This window comes from Ailuropoda melanoleuca, chromosome 4 (assembly GCF_002007445.2).
Source record: "Ailuropoda melanoleuca isolate Jingjing chromosome 4, ASM200744v2, whole genome shotgun sequence".
In the NCBI taxonomy this organism is placed as follows: domain Eukaryota; kingdom Metazoa; phylum Chordata; class Mammalia; order Carnivora; family Ursidae; genus Ailuropoda; species Ailuropoda melanoleuca.
In genome coordinates, this window is record NC_048221.1 from 43,658,545 (window position 1) to 43,680,154 (window position 21,610).

The 21,610-nt window shown below is 39.5% G+C and overlaps 1 protein-coding gene across 6 annotated transcripts in view; it reads left to right on the forward strand.

Moving 5' to 3' along the window:
• Positions 1–21,610, forward strand: part of CNTN4 (contactin 4) — a 901,169-nt gene that overhangs the window by 871,009 nt on the left and 8,550 nt on the right. For 5 of the 6 annotated variants that reach the window (XM_034658663.1, XM_034658662.1, XM_034658661.1 and 2 more), the window contains 9 exons: positions 3,965–4,140; positions 8,530–8,650; positions 12,215–12,373; positions 14,750–14,899; positions 16,428–16,498; positions 17,547–17,781; positions 18,268–18,380; positions 18,942–19,128; positions 19,560–19,672. In XM_034658663.1, coding sequence (XP_034514554.1) covers positions 3,965–4,140; positions 8,530–8,650; positions 12,215–12,373; positions 14,750–14,899; positions 16,428–16,498; positions 17,547–17,781; positions 18,268–18,380; positions 18,942–19,128; positions 19,560–19,672 — 1,325 coding nt within the window. The remainder of the gene's footprint in view (positions 1–3,964; positions 4,141–8,529; positions 8,651–12,214; positions 12,374–14,749; positions 14,900–16,427; positions 16,499–17,546; positions 17,782–18,267; positions 18,381–18,941; positions 19,129–19,559; positions 19,673–21,610) is intronic. The other variant, XM_034658665.1, reaches the window with a different exon arrangement.

Genomic DNA, 21,610 nt, shown 5'->3' on the forward strand with positions numbered 1-21,610 from the left:
GCTCTTTGACTAGCTCCTGTTTTTGAAGAATCCCATTTTTAAAGTTCCATCTATAAAAATTAATATAAAAAAGAAGACACAACGTGACTCAAAGGCATAATCAAAACCATTACAGTAAAGAAATTCACTAACAAAAGGAGATGTATACCTTCTGTAAATGAAGAGGAATGAAACACACATTAAGTACGTTCCTGATAGTCATGGACTGAATACCCTGGCACTGTGAGTGAAGGTATTTACCAACTAAAAGGAAGGGTTTGTATTGTATAGGAAAAGCAAAATCAAAATATAATTCTTGTCCTGTGAACCCACAGGTACTTGTTTTTACAGATAATAAAAGCCCTAGTTCAGAAAGCTTTTCCACCAACAGGGAAAGTCAGAGGATAATATGACTTGGATAGTAAGTATTGTGATTTATGCATCAAATTGTTGACCTAATCATTAACAGAGTTGTTAATGATTGTCTCTCTTTCATGGTTGTCGTGCTCTCGAGAACAAAGCACTTGCTGTACTTTCTGTCCTCAATCTATTATAGAAAACAATGTAGAACATGATTATTTTTTTTTTTATTTTATCCCGGGAGGGTTAAACACTGGGTAAATGTATACATTTTAAACATCAGTCCTCTGGAGTTCTGAATTTATCATTCTCTGCAGGATGAACCAACCACAAGCAGAAAAGTTTAGGGGTGTTGTTGGTCATATTTATTGTTGGTATTTAATTACATCCAAACCCAGACATCAATTCACATCTCAAGTCCTAATTGCCTTTGAGAGTTCTATGCACAGAACAAAAGCTGGAGTGACTCTTCAGAACAGAAGTCGTAAATATAGGTTCTTCCTGATCTTGATGAATTAAAACCCAAGGAGGGGAGACAGTTTTGTTTTGAAGAAGCCATCTGTTTATTTGTGTACAGCGTTTATATTCAAATTTAAGGAAATTAATCAAGTAAAAAGCATCAGAATTCACAACACAGAAAATAGGAGTACTGAACTGGCATGCAATTTGAGAAAACCAAATAGATAATGAGGTTTCAACCTCTTTAGTTTAATCTTCTCTAGTCCCAAGGAGACCTCTCTGGTGTGTGTATCCTGCATGACTTGCTTTGCATTGATTCTTGCTACTTCAGGGCTCAGAACATGAATTGGTGACAAGCGCTAAGTTAATGAATTAGCAGCTGTCAGCACAGACTGTACCAGCAAATCCTTGACTTAGGGAACTTCTCTGGTTCTTGGTTAACAGGCAACTGAGTTCACTAATAATAAAATCTGTCCCCACTCCCTACATGTGCATAAAGGAATGAACATTTCTTCAGGAAACAAAAGTCAATTAAAAATGTGAGCCAGAATTACAAATGACTCTAGGCTTTGGAATATGTGCCAGCTCCTTGCTGCTCACCCAGAAGTTGTCAGGAAATAGGAAGCCAAGACATTGTTAAGGACTTGAGCCTGGACATCTGACTCTGCTCTCAGAAGTTTGACGTGTGAGCTTAGAGCTAGAGCCAGAATTTGATGCATAAAGTCATTGCTCCTTTTTACCTTTTTAAGGCAGTAACTTCATTACTCTTGCAGTGAAACCCTCTGAAACTGTCTTCACCCCACAGCCTTCTCCAAATTTCTTCTGCATTTAAATATCTTAAGTTGACTATACATAAGCAAGAGTACAAATTGCTATATAATGCCCTTCGACTTGTTCTCTGGATGATTTGTGAATGGGCATCATGTTTTCAGCTAAATGAAAGGACGCAGCTCAGCACAGTAGATAGTTCCTTTTAAACACTCTAAGGCATCAGTTTCCCTCAATCCTTAGGTAGAGATGTTTACAATACCTATTTTTTAGGAATAAATGAAATAATCTATGTAAAGTCTTAACACGGTGTCTGGAATGTAAGGGGTTCAGCTAGTTATTATGAATGTTTCTATTCCCTCATTCTCTTTTCTATCTCTTTTGGTACCAAGAAGCTGTCATCCATACAACACAATGCTACACGCTTGGTGGATAAATCAACAATTGAATGTTCTTTAAGATAAGAATCTAAATTGTGAAATCAGTAGACAGCCAGTTAAAGGAGAAGTAGGCAAAATCTTGCCAAATAAAAACCATACTCACATGTGATTTTGGCCAGGAATTATTCGATCCGGTCTTCTTTCGAAAGATGAGGAAAATTTCAATTTAAAAGCGATAATTATTCTAAAGTGCTTTGTTCTCAATTCCTTCCCTCATTAAAAAAAAAAAAATCTCGATCTGTATTTATACCTGCAGATCAGTTAATCACTAGAGCAAATTTTGATGATGTGATTTGTAAAAGCCTCAGGTTTTAAAATAAAGGATTTTCCCTCCCATTATTTCTTAGCTGGCAATACTTGTTTTTACCTTCTCTTCTCATGGATATCACTCATACAACAATGACCAAAAGCACAGCAATCCATTTATGATCTTTTCCTAGTTTTGGAAAACAGCAAAAGTATATTTCACTCAAAGCTAATAATCTGTTTATGGACACAGACTTTCCTTTTCTAATGACTTGAAATATGTGCTTTCCATAGTTGGATAAAAGGGCAGAAAACTCTTTTAAATACTCTCTTTAAAGAGGACATTTTTGTATGCGTTGTTGGAAAGTAAGACCCATCAAACACGTCCTATGAGACATCATTTCAAAATTTCCAGCTGAGATTTTAATCGAGGAGATACACTTAATAAATATTTATATACCCCACAGCCTGAAATACAATCTGTGACTATAAAGGGTATTAATCAATGTTCTTTCATTGTTTTGCTTGTTTTTGATTTGTCTTCTTTGTTATGGTTTGTTGGTTTGGTTTAGTTTGATTTGGTTTAGTGCAGAGAAATTTCTGGAATATGGCTGAATTCAGAATTTCATTCTTTAGGTATTATTATGACCTTTATTTTTAACTCAAATTTCTTTTCACCATTGTATTCTGACAACATTTATGAACCATGTTGCAGTGAAAAATAAAAGATCATTGGCACGTGAATGTAGGATTAGCGTTTATAAACTGTCTCAGCTAAACAAGCCCATTTCATTTTCAGTTAAAATCATAATGTAAAGGGTGAATTTAAAAGCAAATTAGTACTTATTTTAAAGATGTAATATTCATATGCAAATATATATAATTTTGTCAGTGAGTTTATTACAGCATTTTTATATTTATTAAAAAATTTGCTAAAATGTCTTTGTTTCAAAATGGTTGAGACTATAAACTTAATAGTACATTATGCAGATTATAAAAATGTGTGGATAAAGATATAAACCTATATTATATTAACTAGAGAAAAAAGGGAAATCATATGTGTATCATGTTTACAAGAATGCAAAACAAAATAACTAAAAAAAAAAAACCAAAAAACTATAAACCAAAAAGACAGAGGGAAATTATACCAAAATAAAAAAAGATGTTTTATCTGGACAGTAAGGAGAGTAAGTAGGATTTGTTTTGTTTTGTACTGATTTTTTGGTCTCCTCTTATAACTTTCTTAAATTTCCTAAATTTCCCATACTAAAAACATTTATCACTTTTATAATAAGGGGGGGAAGCCAAAAACTCCAAATTAACATGCATTTCTCCTGTTAGTATTCAACTGAATTACTGCTTTCTAGTGACACTGGGGAGATATGAAAACCTTTTTAAAGAGGCAATTTCTGAGCAAGCTGTCAGAAGTAGGCCCTTCCGTGAGTGTCTTCAGAGATCTAACCTCAGTGCTCCCCAGCTGAGTTTTGTTGCTCTGTGAAGGTTCACATAATGAGTGTTTTCATCTTTTCATATTAAAAATGACCTCCTGGCCTGAATCTCAGCTTCCCAGATGACTAAGGTTTACTGGTCACAGCCTAAGAAAAAATAAAGCAAAACTACTTAGTATTTCATCCTGCTCTTGGATTCCATATTTTATTTCCACACAAGCTCACAGTCTTTGTTGTTGGTTTGCCTTTGTTTTCACCCTACAGATCCAACAAGGGTGATGGTACCCCCTTCCAGCATGGATGTCACTGTTGGAGAAAGTATTGTTCTACCATGCCAGGTAACACATGATCACTCGCTAGACATCGTGTTTACTTGGTCATTTAATGGACACCTGATAGATTTTGACAAAGATGGGGACCACTTTGAAAGAGTCGGAGGGGTAAGTATTAATATCAAATTATCTACAGGAATTTATTATGCAACTGAACTTCTGCAAAGTGACTCAACTTGTTTAGACTAATTTGAAAAGAAATATAAGGTTATTCTTGATCATCTTGTTCCAACACCTTATTTTAAGAAATTCTTGGTTAATTCCTGCTCCGTTTTGCCTGATCAGTGTGGCACCACTTACTGAGTAACCCCAGTTGGCAGTCCTCTTCATCCCCACAACAATGCTATAGGCTAGTTATCCTGAACTGTATATGAATGAGGAAACTGGAGCTCAGGGGGAAATGTATGGCTTGCCTTGGCCTCATATCCCTAAACTGTGGAACTCAGCTTTAAACTTCAAATATCCTGCTCTATGCCCCACGCAGTACCATGTATCATAGCATCTGATTAAGAAAATATGAGGACAGTTTACTTATGTGATTTTAGTCTGCTGATTAAACTCCCCTTGGCTCTTGTGGAAGTCTCATCATTGTGATATTAGGGCTCTCTTTCTTGATTCTGAAAGCCTGATCAGATTATTATCTCCAGTTAATTTTGAATTCAAATGTTTGAATTTTCTTAATGCCTTCCTTTCCATAAAAATACATACTACCATTGAACACACACCAAGGTGAGGTTAAATCTAGAAATAAATTTGTATCTATCACAATTGTTCTCAAAAAAAATTTTTTTTACCCTAATACAGCCATACATTCCCATTAGTAATAAAGATTCACTCTGGCTGCCATGCTCATGGAGGGGTCCAACCAAAAGAAAGACAGCAGAAAATAAAAATGAGGCTGTGACTTGAAAAAACCCTCTCCATCCCTCTGCCATAGGAATCTAATTTGCCCACTTCATTTTCCCTCCCCTTCCCCTTATGTTGAAAATAAGTGGGCTAAAGCTTAAAAAATAATTCGTATGATATGTTGAGGGCCTGTTTTCCAATCAACTATAATACTACTCCTTAATTACATTCTTGCTGCCTTTCTCAAATATTGTCTCTCACAGAACACCAAGAATGATCTGAGCATTTTCTCAATTTTTCCAAAGATCATATACAACTGGTAATATTTTAGATACATAGGAGAGAAGTTAGTTTATTACATCAGTGGATGCCTTGGGTCACAAGAGAGTCTGTCTTGGAATCCTGGTTGAGAAAGGCTGGATGAAATTGCCAATATTAAGCATTCTGGACTTCTTTGGTATGATTCAGCTTAATAACCAAGCGGGAAAGATATTAATTTCACAAGGGCATTGAAGATATTAAATACCTTCCGGTCTAGAAAAGTGCATAGCCCAATGCCTTCCACAAAACAAGTACTTGATAAATTTTAATAGTTGTACTAAATGAAGGAAGAGTAACATTGATTTTAATAACAGGAAAGTATAAATTGAGAAAACCTTCATAGATTACACAGAATATTAGTTTTCATGAAGACCAATGTCTTGGCCAGAACAGATATTAAAAATATTATCTCCCAGAGGCGCCTGGGTGGCTCAGTCATTAAGAGTCTGCCTTTGGCTCAGGGCGTGATCCCAGAGTCCTGGGATCGAGCCCTACATCGGGCTCCTCCTCTGGGAGCCTGCTTCTTCCTCTCCCACTCCCCCTGCTTGTGTTCCCTCTCTCGCTGGCTGTCTCTCTCTGTTGAATAAAATCTTTAAAAAAAAAAAATTATCTCCCAGAATGGCACAGGCACCAACCAATTAGAACAGCTGTCTGACCGATCAAAATAGATGCCCTACCAGTCAGACAGATGTGGATTTTATGCTGGCCTGGCTGCATGCCAGCCCGGGCTGAGGCACGGGTGGAGACACCACTAACGGAGTCAAGCACTAATGACCACCTTTTGTAGAGAGCTCTATCTGTGGAATCACTTTCATTAGCCTCTCATATGGGAAAAGCTTGTCTCTTCTGTGAAACTCTTGCTAACACCAACCAATTATTGCTAAGAAGTGCAAAATTCAGGACAGCACTACAAATTGTGAGAAGTAAGTGTATCAGTCACCAGGATATTTAATGTCTATAGGGGTAGAACTTGTCCACCTAAGAGGTAAGGAAGCAATTCTGAAGTCAAGCCATTTCACAGCTTCTGCTCCCTGGGTCAGCGTGGTGGTAGGGATGCTTGGTAGAGCCAGCCTGTTGGCGGTTTTCAGAAAAGCTTCCTTGTCCTTTGACCTCCTCCAAGTGCTCCGTTAGGAACAGAGCAGACCATAGCAGGAAAAAAAGAAGCTGGTGCTGTTTTGTTCACTTTGGTAGGAACACCAGTATAGATCTCAATAAACTGTTTGATCTGGATGACTTCAAAGGAAAAGAGAAAGTTAATTGTGGTCTCCTTCTGTGAGACTCTTACCTCAACCCTGACTTAATTTTTTTCCCTTTGTTTCAGTTTTACTTTAAAAACACAACTCTGGTCCAAATCCGTAAATAAAGACAGTACATTCTATTAATACATTGCTGTACTCTGAAATTTCCAAGTTACAGCTAGTTTATTCTGACTTTAAGCCCTTGGTGAATAAAATGGATTATTGATATAGTATACCCATTTCTTTAAAAGAAGTACGGCTTTCCACCTTCCCTGCACATGCCTCCTTGTGAGGCATATTTTTTTGTTTAAACCTATACTCAAGAGTCCTAACCACGTGAAGGTCTTAGGTGAAGAAGTATTGATAATGATAATGATGATGATGATGCCTTATATTTGCAAAGCACCTAATCATTTATCAAGCACTTTCATGTCTATCAGCTCTTGAATCCTCACAGAAGCCTGTGGAATAGGGTAGCAATTACTATCCTATTTTACTGAGCAGTTATAAGACTTGATTAGTAAATAGAATCTGAATGAGAACCCAAGTATTATAAATAAAACAGCTTTCCAGTGAAAAAAAAAATCACAGCTCTCCTTGAGTTAGATTTAATAACTTTGACATGACCACTCATGGTCATTAATAATACCAATTTAAATTTACTCTGTGCTTCCCAGTTTTCAGGATTTTACATACACATACACTCTCATTTGATTCTCACAACCTCACCCAGTGGGCAATGCAACCTTCTTTCACAGGTCAGTAAACTAAAACCCAGAGACTTACATGAAATCTCACAGCAGGGATCAGTCCAAGACACCTGAGTACCTAACCATCAGCTCTCCCTTCACTGAATGCTTGAGCCTCTCTTCTAAACTTATTTACAACTATTGGCAGTTCCAGGTTTTCCATTGTCCCGGATGGATTTGTGATACATTGCTCTAAAACAAAGGGAATTAAGTACACATTAATTTAGGCTGAGAATAAGGTCTTTCCAGATGATAGAATGGCCTGACCTTGTGGGTTCACATCCTGGCTCTGCCATGTTTTGGCTAAGTGACTTTAGGCAAGTCATATAACTTCTTTGTGGTTGAGTTTCTTCACCTGTAAAGGAAGGATAACAAGAATGCCTACCTCATAGAACATGTGAGTATTTAGCCTAAATATATGGCTCCTATATTTAAATACTATTAAGCATTATCCAACATTATTGTCATTTGGAAGAATAACAACAGAGCCAAAATAACCTGTTATCTTGTCATCCACTGTGGGGTTAGAAGTAAGCATAGCTTCCTGAAACTGACCTCTAGAGGGCACTCATACGCAAGCCACCTGTTCCCCAAGCTTTTGATTAACAGAGCTGTGAAAGGAAACTCCAAGGTGTAGCCATGTTCTTCAGTTAAAATGCCACCTTTGTGATAGCCTGTAGAGGCATCGTCTCATAGTTATTAAAAGTACCATACTGGTGAATGTGTAGAAATATTCCTTGGGCACATAGAAATCCATACTGGGATGTAATCAGTCCTATTCATCTGCTAATCAAATTTGCATGTGGCATTTCAAAAACAAATTAGCACATTCCACACTAGGTGATGCTAGATTTCCTTGGAGAGTGTGATCCTCATACTCTTTTGGTTCAAAACTGGGAGCAATCCAAATGCTGGCTGTAAGAATTGTGCACTAAAATGCAGATGCCTCCAAATGTGGGCTTGCCTCCCCTTTCTAAATACAGAGTTCCAAAGTATTGGAATGCCAGTGAAGGCGGCAGGTTGAGGGCATATCTGAAGAAACCCACAGGACTAGATCAAGAGCCACCTTAAGTAAGTTTAAGTGCTTCCGACATGGGTGGCAAACTGCTCTAGAGACCCAGAGAAACCAGACACCTGAGGTCTTGTCCAAGGTGTGTTCTGAAAGTGTTGGTGTTCTTATCTCTCAGGCAGGCTCACATATTTTTAATAGGCCATGGCTTGCATCACCAATGTTTTCATCAGCCAGTGTAAAATAAATCCATTAGTCACAGTGTCCTTCATGTGATAATGATATTTAGAGCTCATTAAAAAGTAATTGTAGCCACTTTCCCCTACTTTATCAGCAGGATTCAGCTGGTGATTTGATGATCCGAAACATCCAGCTGAAGCATGCTGGGAAATACATCTGCATGGTCCAAACAAGTGTAGACAAGCTCTCTGCCGGGGCAGACCTGATTGTAAGAGGTATGGGAATTTTGGTTTCTGTACTTGGAATACTTTTGTGATATCTACTTCTGCACAGATTTCTAAAAACCTCACTGGTTTAGAATTACGGAAGAAAGTCAGATAGAAGCTGAACATTGTAAACTGTGGTTAACAGCCTACAGAAGTTCTGTGTGTATCTCTTTCTCATGGGGGGATCACTAGAAAGTGCAGGGCAAATCCCGTTACTCTGTACTGAAAACAACTCCTGTGAGTGCCCCGAGTGCCCCAGTGAATGGCTGTTGTCGTTGATAGGACCTTCTAGAATAATTTTGGATTAACAAAAGCAAATAGTTTAAAGAAGGATCAAACTGTGCCTTTTGATGTCTCATCGGGGCTAAGCCAAATTAGTGATTTAGGGCACTGATAGAACCACGGCTTCAGAAAAATCACCAGTTTTTCCCCGTTACCTTTTTTCCCTAAAGTTAATAGTTCTATCCAGTTCTTAAAATACGGCTTTAGAGGGAAACACTTCCCGACTGCCTGGGGTGTAGTAAATCAGCCGGCAGTTCATGGGGAAACTGACATTTGGGAAGTTTTCTTGAGTCCTACCAACATGGCCTAACCTCACCCTAATGGCTCCAAAGGCCCTGGCTGAGCCCCATGGAACCAATTTATAAAGCAACAGTAAATGGAGTTTTAACAAATATTTTTATATTGAAATTAAAATCTTTGGAAACCAGGGAACGTACCAGAATCAAACTGACGCATGCTCGGAGCTTTTCTAAAGTGTTGAAAGGGAAGCCAAATCAGAACTTCAAAATAACCTCATGGCTGGCACCCCCTACCTCTGAACCCTAACCATTGGTGTTTTGGTATCTTTCGGCCAGCAGAACCTTGAGAGCAAGAATACAAAACTGCAGCGGCAATTAGGTGTGGAGGCAGGTGAATCTGAGTTCAGGGGGAACAAGGTATTATTGGAAGCAACAGACTTGTTGCCGTCCCTGCTAGGCTGAGGGGGGAGAGGTGTGGGAGTCAGCAACTTAAACTCATTGTCAAGAGAGGTTAAAGAAAATAGCTTTTCCATCCCGTCTGCTTTCGTCCCTCTTTAAATGGCCTACAGAAACCTTTCGGTAACTACAGGTAAGAGCCAGATAAAAGAAAAAAACTTTCAACATGGGTTGAGATACCCATTAAATAACTTATGGAAACGTGTTTATTTCCATTTTAAAATACATGAGAGCTGGTCTGCTCTCCCCCTGGGGACAAAAGAATTCTGTTGCCGAAAATTTATCCTCTATTTAATTAGGATAATGTTCAGATCAGCAGTTTAAACACCAATAAATTAGACTAATAAATATTTAAATCAGTAATACTTGAAGTTCTTAAATGATATTGTATACTTCATTTCACAGAAAATAACATTAAATACCAAGAGGAATTTGCAAACTCAGTCTAAAAGAAAATCTAGTCTAATCAGTTAATAAGGCCAATAAATTAATATGCCATTTTAAACCATAATCTTTCGTTTTATTTCCTCTAGCTCTGCCCTTGCAGCTTTTCTGCATATTACAAGGAAAATGCAGAAATGCATTTCACTGCCCTGTAAGAGATTTTTGTAAAGCTTTGAGTCTTGGCTCCAGCCCCCTTGATTCTCTGATATCTACTTTATTTAGGGTATAGCCCACTACTGGCAGGTAGAAAGGCCCTTCTTCACTGGGAGAGAAGCTGAGGCATTGGTCTCACACCAACGTTCCCTCTTCTGTTGCCTTGACCAAAACATCTGTGAGCCCCTGACCATGTGAACATTTTGTTCAGAGGATAAACATTGGCTCATTTTCTCATTTTGAAAGAGGGACCCAACTTCCCCAAGACAAAGTTGGCAAACATTCTGTGAGGTCCTATCTCCACACCGGTGTGGTCAGTGGCAGGAGCATACAGAGCAAACAAAGTTGTGAAAGTACCATTTTACCGCCAGTGGCCTAATTCATACCACCCCTTCGTTTTCCTTTACTCAGCTCCCACAGTGGGCTCAGATAATTCCTATCAGTTTAGCTCATTGAGGAGTTTCAAGGGGAACACTTTTCTACTTATGGTACTTTGATTTTAAAGGACATCAAAAAAGAGCATCCATTAAATTGGGGGTTGGGGGTGGGAATCTAGGATGAGAAATCTAGTGAGAAAAAAAGATGATGATGTGGTCTTCTGGACTTTATCTGGTTAATCAGGGTTGCAAAGACCAAGGTTTGCCTCAGCTCTATCCAGGTGGCATTAGGCTGGCATGCTGAAATGTCACGACGGAAAATTAATCAGTTTCGGCATACAGATTTCCAGACCTTTCATTCAGGAGTAGGAGGGAGAAGATAAATTTAGTTTCACCTGTGGGTCTATAAAAATTATTTTTAAAAAAGGAAAGAGAAATTTAGGGCATCCTATGAAGGGTACAGGAGTGAATCTCAGAACAAAGTCTTACTTCGGGAAATTACAATTAACTTTTCACCATTCCGCTAGATGTCTTTCTTCCCTTGGCATGGCCCAGTAGTGCAAGGCAGTACACTTGACCACTATATGGGGCTGAGCAAAGCCCTCCCAGGAATATCTCCTTATTCCTGCCTCAGGGACATGAGGATTGTCATCATGTCTCCCTCACCATCACCCTTCCTCCTGAGGTGGTCAGTTGTGTCTTGCTGAAAATGCATTTAACTGCCTGGTAAGAGATTTTCCTGTTGGAATCTAAGACACCTCTGGAGCTTTGCTTGGGTGGATATTTTGTGGTTGTTTGCCTACTGCTTTCCATCCTCTGTTTATTTAAGATTTCCAAGCCTTCATTTAAAACTGATTTCCTCTCATTTCAATGGTTTAAATACATGGGCAGAAACAGTGAACATCAGGAAGATAAGTGGAAAAATACAGGTATGACTTACAAAACTGCAAATGAGGGTCATTAGACTCCAGCCCAATTCTGAAGTTGTGTTGAAGAAACCGCAATCTTTTGACTCTTGAGCACTGGCCCTTTTCACAGAAGTTCCCTTGCATATGAGTGTGTGTTTGCACATGATCTGGGGCAGGGCTGGGATCAGTAATTACAGTACAGTGGAAATGTGTGGAGCAGCACAGTGACCATCAAAGTTCCCAATCCAGTTCTGCTCAAATCCACATTTGCAGTGCTAGAAATGACCATTTCCAAAAGATTTTCATCTTCATTTATCACTACTCTATCCAAAGATAACACTGCCTGACCCATACCAGAAATCTGTAAGTATATGATAGATGAAGTTAAGAATTTGAGTTTTTGTGGTATCTCAATATTCTCTCCTAGCATTTCGAATCAGTATTCTATTTTAATTCTCTATTTACCTATTATTTTTTTCTGATTATTTAGTGAGCCCCTAGAAAGAAGGGTCCGTGTCTCATTCATCTCTGTAGTTTCAGAGCCTAGAAGAATGTTGGGCACCCAACAGGCATTCAAAAAGGAATTGACAAGTGATGAATCTGTGAGTGGGTGAATAAATGGTTGAGTGGATCAGCATTGCACTCAATTATGCAACCCCTTGCTTGGACATGTGAACACAATGCTCCACTTCTGAGGGTCTTGCTCTTTCACAGGTCCCCCAGGACCCCCAGAGGCTGTGACCATAGATGAAATTACAGATACCACCGCTCAGCTCTCCTGGAGACCAGGACCTGACAACCACAGCCCCATCACCATGTATGTCATTCAAGCCAGGACTCCATTCTCCGTGGGCTGGCAAGCAGTCAATACAGGTACCATACTGGATGCCTGGTGCTAGTGTCTCACAGAGGCTTCTGAAACTCAGCATAATGGACAAAGCTTTGTGGCAGAAGCCAAGGTCCATCAAAGTTCTTACTCAGACGCAGCTATGAATGATACATTATGGCAGTGTTTCCTAAACCTCAGTGAATGGTACTATCATTTATTTAATATTTTTCTTTATATCAACTCACATTTATTTGTTTGTTTTTTAACTTGTCCTAAGCTATAATGTCTATGAAATGCTAGGTCTCTGTGTTGGTTATATTTTTTCTTAACATACATATTAAAATACATTAGTTGTAAAAATAAAATGCATCAATCTTCATATTACCTAAAATTATCCATGTACTGCTGTTAATACACTTTGAGAAGCAGTGGATTATACCAGTCTACATAGTCTCTGTAAAGTTTATCTATGGCTCTCAAGAAACCAGTAACTAAGGGCTGCCTGGAGCCTCTTGACTTGGTACCTATTTTTTTTTTTGATGGCTAAATTTGGACATGAAGAGGCATGAGAGTTTGTTATATGCAAAACTATATGAGATGGCCATACCATCCCTGCCCTTCCAAATTGATTCTAGTTATTTTATCTAGGTTTCATTTGAGGAAGAATGGACAAACAAGTAGTTTTTGCAAGCAAGATACACACTCCTCTGGTCCCCAAGGATTGGTTGTGCAGTCTTAATATTTTGAGGTAGAAATAAATGCATGGAGTGATAGGCCTAGTTCTGTGCAATTCAGATGAATCGTATTGATTTTAACAACGTCATTTTTTTTTTCACATCAGCTTATCCAACCTCAGAAATGGGTTTCTGTGTTTCCAGCTCAATCTCTGACTTGATTCTGAGTCACAAGGGTGGCTAGGAAGGGAAGATAGAAAAAACCTGGAAGTTAGGGGATCGTGCTAGCCCTGACTCTCTATACAACTTCGTCTTCCCCTTCTGTTAAATGGGCATGATAAGAATTGTTTATGAACCAAAAGAGAAACAATTGTGAAACATTTTTAAGAACAGGAAGTACTACAGAAATATAATGAAAAAAGAAAGAGGGTGAAGATACTGCTGCGGATAACAACGATGGGAAAAAAAAAAAAACACTAGAATTTGCTGAGCTCTTGCTATGTGCTATATGCTCTGCTAAGTGCTTTTTTTTAGATTTTCTCAACAATGTTGTGAATAGATAACTGTTATTAGCCTCGTTGTATGGTAGGGAAACCAAGGCATGGAAAGGTTAAGAGACTTACCCAAGGTCGGTGGGCTACTAAGTGTGAATTCAAGTTTAGAATCGAGTTAGTTTGACTCCAAAGCCCACACTCTATACCTTTGGAGGCTAGGATTGTGTTAGTGTGGTCTAAGGAGGCTGGCAGCCACTGAATCCTAGTCACCCGTATGATGGCCTTAGCTTTGTCACAGGAGACCTCCCTTTGAGTCTTCTGGGCCACATGGGAAATCTTTTTGTTTTGTTTTATTTTATTTTATTTTATTTTATTTTATTTTATTTTATTTTATTTTATTTTATTTATTTTATTTTATTTATTTTTTTGGTAAGCTCTACACCCATTGTGGGGCTTGAACTCACAACCCTGAGATCAAGAGTTGCATGCTCTACTGACTGAGCCAGCCAGGCACCCCTTACATGGAAAATCTTTATGATAACCAGTTTAAAACTCAAAAAGTTGTTCAGCGAGCATGGAGGCAATGTCCACAGCTTCTTGGCCTGTAGTATCAAACGGTGGGCCATGATGACCTCTTGGGAAGGAGCCCTTCTCCAAATATGGCTGGGTGAATATGATCAAATTCTGCCTCTCTGACTCCTTTTTTTTGAGTTCTTCATGGCCTTTCATGTTTACAGATTATTTCTTGAGATATGTTAGTACAGTTCCTGTCAGTGGCATTATAGATTTGTAACGTTGTTAACTTCATTATTATAATAAGTTAGAGAGCTTGGACCAAACAGTCAAAGGTTCAAATCCACTGCAATCTTGGGTCAGTAACCTAACCTTTACAAGGCACGTTTTCCTCATCTATAAAATGAGGACAGTAATTTTACTTTACTTGTAAAAAGTAAATAGTGTGCCTAACACTGTGCAGTAAATGCTGAAAAATGTATTAGGTGATAGCATTAATGATTACAGTCAATGCTTTGGGGCCTTGAAGACCATAATGTCATCTGCTGGTATCTGACTTGAACTTGTTAGGTTAGTAAAAGAGAGTTCTGGGAATGCTTCCCTGTAACAGCAGTCATACAGCTTGTCTCAGACCGACTCCAATGCCCTGTGCACAGTAATGCTAATGACGATGGATGGAAGCTCCTATCTGCTTAACGTGGAATCCTATAAAACATCCCCATCTTTTGATGTCTTTCAGTCCCAGAACTTATTGATGGAAAGACATTCACAGCGACTGTTGTGGGTTTGAACCCTTGGGTTGAGTATGAATTCCGCACAGTTGCCGCCAATGTGATTGGGATCGGGGAACCCAGCCGGCCCTCAGAGAAGCGGAGGACAGAAGAGGCTCGTGAGTAGCAGCAGGACACAGAGAGTCTGTGCCAGTGGCTATAATCTCTTAGGAAAAGGCTCTGAATTCTTCCTGCTCTTCAGCCCTAATGAGGCTCTGGATTAGCACCCCTTCCCTTGAATGATTATAATGATCAGAAATCAGGCCAGTGGATGCTCAGCTTCAAGAGCTAAGTTCTCACTCTTCACTGGGTCTCCTTGTGCAGGGAGAGACGCCCTGTGCTTAGTTCTTCTGAACACCAGCTCTTTCTTCGTGGGTTCATTTGTCACCAAGATTCTTCAACCAGGAATTATTTTTTTAGTACACATCCCACATTTCAAATAAAATCAACACACAGAAATCACTAGTTGCAAAAATAAGTTTTTCAGAAATATCCAGTAAGATTTTCTTAGANTTTTCAGAAATATCCAGTAAGATTTTCTTAGAGTATCAGCCATTCCCAGAAGCTAAGATTCAGAACATCCTGCTAATTCATACAAGCCCGGTCAGCAATTTAGTATGACCCTGTGTGGGCACAGCTTGGGCACAGGGCAAGAATAACATGCATCTGCCTCACTTGTACATTTCCTTCTCTCCTGGGAAGTGGGAGGCTTCCTTGTGGGTCTTTGCACAGCCCCCAGCTGTGATAAGGTGATAATGTTTGTTGAAGATTCCTAAGCAAGTGGGAACTCTGACCCTACTCTTTGGACAGAAATCCATCTAGATTTATGTCATTGGCTTTAACTGAGGGAAAAACCGAGTCATCAATTTTTAAATTCTGCCTGGAGTCTTTCATTTACATGATGATAACTAGCTAATCCCCATGCTCTTTTCCCCCTCCAAAATTGTCATTTAATTGATTCCTCTCAGGAGTCCTGAGGAGGAAGCTAGCATAATTTCCCCTCTTTTACAGAGAAAACTGGGGATCAAAGAGGTTAAGCACAGTGAGCCAGGGGTCAACCTATGTCCACCACTTCCTTCAGCACTCAGCTCAAAACTCACCTTCCTCCGAGAAGCCATTAGCCCAACCCTCTCTGAGCAGCCTGCTACTTGAGAACGCCACTGCACTTCATTCTGTCTGCACCGTATTGTTGTTTGTTGTTGACGTCGCTCTGTAATTGTTCTGCATGTGCTCTCGACCTCCAAGAGACTGTAAGCTCTGCACAGGCAGAGTGTGTATTGTCTATCCTTTGTGTACCACCGCATGGTTAATAAACGCCTATCCAAGCATTAGAACCAGAACCTCAGTCCTTTCAAATTACTGAAACTCAGCCTCTAGACATGGAGCTGAACTCAATTGGTCAGACTTGTCACATACCTTGTGTACCTTGTTTAGTGGGAAACAGGTAGCTAATAGCAATTTCCTTGGTACATTTCACTTCTTTAAGCTGACGCTTTGGGCCACTTGACCACACTGTTTCTGACCTCAAATGACAAAGATATGTTTATCGGCGTATTTGTTTAAAGTGAGTCACTTCAGCCAGGCAACCTTCCTGCCCCTCATTTGCTTTTACTACCTGACATGACTTGTTTTTTGTTTCCTGCACAGTCCCCGAAGTCACCCCAGCTAACGTCAGTGGTGGTGGAGGCAGCAAATCTGAACTGGTTATAACCTGGGAGGTAAATGAATCATGGAACAAAAGGAACGTACAGTAATCTAGGCTATTTTATTTTTTTCCTCTGTGTTAAACAACTCTGAGAGGTTTTCTCCTGTGTTTTGAAGAGCTAAAATTCAGTGGGGTGCAAACACTCCCTCTCACCTAGCTAATGGGTAGCAGGAAAAGATGGTGCTTGCCCATCAGTTGTTGAATTAAGTTTTAATTGGATTCATCACAGAAAAAACAATCATGAAATGGAAGACAACACAAGAAAAAATATATACATATATATATCCATGAAGGCTGGTTCAACGAAAACCAGTTTTCCCCTCTTCCTGAACTGATGCATAGCCAATTGATTAAAAACCTCGGCCAGCAATAGATTTGGTGTACCAGCACGATTTCCTGGCAATTGACTTTGCTTCTGAGGCCCCTTCTATGAGGTATTTTTAAAACAACTTGGAGGTAGGTTAGTCCCCAATTTATTAAAAATTGATTTTGAGAGAGGAGATTGGAATTTTAGTAAGGATTCTTAATGTTTTTGAAAGATTTTAGACAGTAGTCCCCAAACTTAAAATATTTCATTTAACTAAAGCCCCAGCAATAAAAGAAATTACTCACCCCCTCCAGCTTAAGTCCTCAGTTCTGAGGGGGAAGATCTTGTCTGAGCCAAGATGAGATCTTCAACGAGATATTTTGTCTGTTTGGCACTGGAGGAAGATTTGTATTGGATGGTACATGTTGCATTGTTGGTTCCTAGGTCAACTATCAACTGAATTTCATAGTCATTTCTAAGAACTTCAGAGCTGTGTCTCCCCCATCAAGAAGCCAGGCTGTCCAGTACAGGTTCTCATTGGGGTTTGTTTGTTTGTTTAACCCTACTTCAACACCTCATCCATAGCTAATGTAGACTGACGGCAAGCCCCAAACCTAAGTCTCTTGACGAAACAAAGTAAGATAGGTGGGGAAGAATGTATATAAGAATGTTGGGAGGTAGGGTGAAATAAAACAATTTTAGCATTTGAATCAAACTGCTGTGATTTCTGAAGACTACCTCCCTTCTTTTCCAGACGGTCCCTGAGGAATTACAAAATGGCAGAGGCTTTGGCTATGTGGTGGCCTTCCGGCCCTACGGCAAAATGATCTGGATGCTGACAGTCCTGGCATCAGCCGATGCCTCCAGATATGTGTTCAGGAATGAGAGCGTGCGCCCCTTCTCTCCCTTTGAGGTTAAAGTGGGTGTCTTCAACAATAAAGGAGAAGGCCCATTCAGTCCCACCACAGTAGTATATTCTGCAGAAGAAGGTATGACTTATGCTGCCTCTCTATGTGATATTTATTCAGTTCTGAGATGTTGTTGATTTTAGGACTGAACTGTCACTCAGGAGAGTGTTACTGAGTCTTACTCAAGTCAGTTGGCTTTCCTTTGTTCTACGCTCTGATTTTCATAATCCAGTGACCAGGACTCTCACCTATGGCAAACGCTAATTAAGAAGGATATGTGTTAAAGGAATTACTAGCTATGAAAACTTGGTGCTTAAATTCAAGCAGTCCTGGATTACTTCCCTTCCACCTACCCCCAAATTTAGAAGCCAAAGACTGTCTTTACCATCTCTAGTACCACTCCCTTCCAGCTATTAATCATGACTCCTCTGTAAAATGATGGTTAGGGTCATAATCACTAAGGGCTGTTATACAATCATTGGTTATTTGCTCCTTATAATGCCAGTATCTAGAAGTCTATCCTGATGCAACTGATAGAATAATTACTTTTTCCACACTCATCCGTAGAACCCACCAAACCACCAGCCAGCATCTTTGCCAGAAGTCTGTCTGCCACAGACATTGAAGTTTTCTGGGCCTCCCCCATGGAGAAGAATAGAGGACGGATACAAGGCTATGAGGTAAGCAAGAGATATGTACATTGGGTCTGGGAAAGATCTACCCCTCACTGAGACTTTCAAGACACAGTCTATTGAGAAGAAGACTCAGATTCCCGTTTAGAGGCATTTGTTTCAAAGAACAATGGCTTCTAGTAGACATTAGTTGAAGCATTAACATTCCACTGTGAGATCACCCTTTCTCTAGTACATTCGAGAAATCTTTTTCAAAATACATGTGGGTCTAAGCATTTATAATAGGGTTGGCAAAATGAGCTTTGACTTTTGACACATGCAGTATCACTTGGGCTCAAAATAAATGTGGGGGACAAGCAAGAATTAGCCAACAATGGTTGTGCCAATTTTCCATCTTACTATGAAGCTAATAACAAAAAGGGGGCCCTTCCTATTGCAGGTAAGTTCTCAGAGCATGCCAAGCCCTTGGCTCTGAAAGTTCCGCTTATGACTTGGTATAAAAATTAATTCAATCGTAACAATCTGCATTTTTTAAAAAAGTCAGCTGATGATATTGGAAATATCCCCAATAGGTATGATTTCCAAGGTCTTCCCTTTTTATTTTCTCAGGTTAAATACTGGAGACATGATGACAAGGAAGAAAATGCTAGAAAAATACGAACAATTGGAAATCAGACATCAACAAAAATCACCAATTTAAAAGGCAGCGCGCTGTATCATTTAGCTGTCAAGGCATATAATACTGCAGGGACAGGCCCATCCAGTGCAACGGTCAATGTGACAACCAGAAAGCCACGTAAGAACATCCTTGCTCAGAAATATTTTAGGGATTCATCAGACATATCCCCAGTTCATTCCCTATCCCCACCTCCCAATGATCATTTGCATACTAATTGGTATCATTATGTGGATTCAAATTTACCTTAGCATTTTAACTGAACCTTTCCGAACACCATGCAAAATTCATTGCTCCAGAGGACAGAAAGATAAATGTTTTTCTCCTCACTGAAAAGGGCTACTTCTTTTAGATATCAATGTTAGGCAACCAACTGAATCTTTTTCCATTTGCAATGCTGTATCTCGTCAGATTTTAGTGACCTTGAAGACACATATTAGTGCAATAGCCCATTAAATTGCTTCCACTCTTGAATTCTAGTAAGGAGATATTCCTCAGAATCCATTGAGACTTAATAATCTGTGACTTCGTATATCTTAATTTTTTTATAGCACCAAGTCAACCCCCTGGAAACATCATATGGAATTCATCGGACTCCAAAATTATCCTGAATTGGGATCAAGTGAAGGCCCTAGATAATGAGTCGGAAGTAAAAGGATACAAAGTGGGTAATTTCTTTTTTGCAGAGGCCCCTAATCCTGCTGTTAGTGAGAACAGTCTCTTCTCAGGAATTCATAGGAACTATGTTCTCACTTTCCCTGATGACATCCCACAGCCCCTCTAGGCATCTCTGTCCCCAGAGTGGTTTCCTCTGAGTTTTATAAATGGTCCACGGCAATAAGCCAGATGTAGAAAATTGCCTAAACTTTGGAATCAGGCAGAGTCAATCAGAAATGGTTGAAGACCCTGTGGTTGTGTCTTCAAAAACTCTTGAAGAACCGCATTTGTAACATCTCTCCTGTCAGCTTTGTTTTGTGCTTGTCTTGGTTGTCTTTTTTTTTAATCAACAATATTATAAATGGTTAATCATTTTTGTTCATGTTCCTATAGTTAGAGAGATTTATACAGAGAAAAAGAAGCAAAGAATTTGTAGAAGATTCATTGGCTTGATCCCAAAGTGTTAGCCTGACTTTAAAGAGCTAGAAAAGAAAATGTGAATGGCCTTGGTGACACAATTAAAAGCAATTGGTAATATCTTGTTTTGTTTTAGTTTGAAGCAACATTTGAGGCAGTGCAATGCAGGCCACACAAAACCAGTCTGTAGGCTATATTTTGTGGCATTTTTGCACAGAGATGTTGAGCGTAGCAGATAGGCAGTTTAACTAGCTTTAACTAGTCAGGAACTAGTTAAAAAACATGGGACTGTTAGAAAGTAGTTGATAAAACCAGAGCTGGAATTGGGAGTTGACATAGTCGGTGGTAGAACCTTAGGTATTATGATTAGAGATTCAGGAAAATGCTCCCTGTCATGGATTCCTTTTCTTTCATTCACATGGCACGGTGATTTGTATTGTACCAATGGAGAAACATTCCCTAAAAACTAATCTTCAGACCTTTTACTGGGCCCTTTTTTAAGAGCAAAGTCTTCTGGAAGGGTCTTCTAGCATATAGCATAAAGAGATAGGAGACCCACATATTGGTCCTCTATTGACTAAGTGACTCTAAGTGAATCACTTAACCCCTTGGGATGGCATTTTCTCTTTTATTAAAGGAGAAATTTTCTAGTATCTTCATATTTCTCTGAACTTTTGCTCAGACATTTCAGTTGGGCTATGAAAAAGGGAGAAAGATAGACAGTTCTCTGGGAAAGAGTGTTCCAAGCACAGTGAACCAGATGTCCAAAGGTCCTGAGGTGGGCACATGCCAATGTGATACAACAGGAAGCATGAGACACTATGATGAATTAGAGATTTTCTCATTGTCCAGAAGCAGCCATGGCTTCTGAGCTCTTGCGTAGTGTTGCCAAATAGTATGGCCATATTTTCCAGTTTTTCGGTAAAACCCAACATTTTTTTCATGTATAATTTTTTGGATGGTTTTAAAGGTGGACATCTAACTTAAAATAAAATGAACACTACAAGAGCCAAACAGTTAAAATATGCAGGGCCATCGGTTTTCTACCCTCTAACCTCCCTTGTTTTGCATTTGTGAAGACAGAGACCAGAGAGGAGAAACAATTTTCCCACACAGATGGTGGCCAAACTAGGCTGAGTTAAGAATATAGGTTGTTGACCTAGACTTGCCTGCATTTGAATGCTATATCTATCCTTTACTGTTCATGGTACCCTGGGAAAATTGCATAGTATCTTCAGGTCTCAGCATCCTCATCTTTGAAATCAGAATAATAAGGGTGCCTACCTCAAGAGGTAATGGTCTTAGTACTTAGAACATACGGTGTCCACTGGCCCACTGAAGATGTCAGGCAGATCCTCCAAAGCCACAGTAAAGCTCCCCAGGGTCAAAGAGGCCAGGCATCCCATAGCATAGTAGGTAGTGACAGAGCTCTCATTGCTTGGAGGAGGACATCTTCAGGTGCTGAGTACATATCTGTGTCGGTGAAGTGGGGAGAGGTCCCCTGCCAGGTTCCATAGATAGTGCTTTG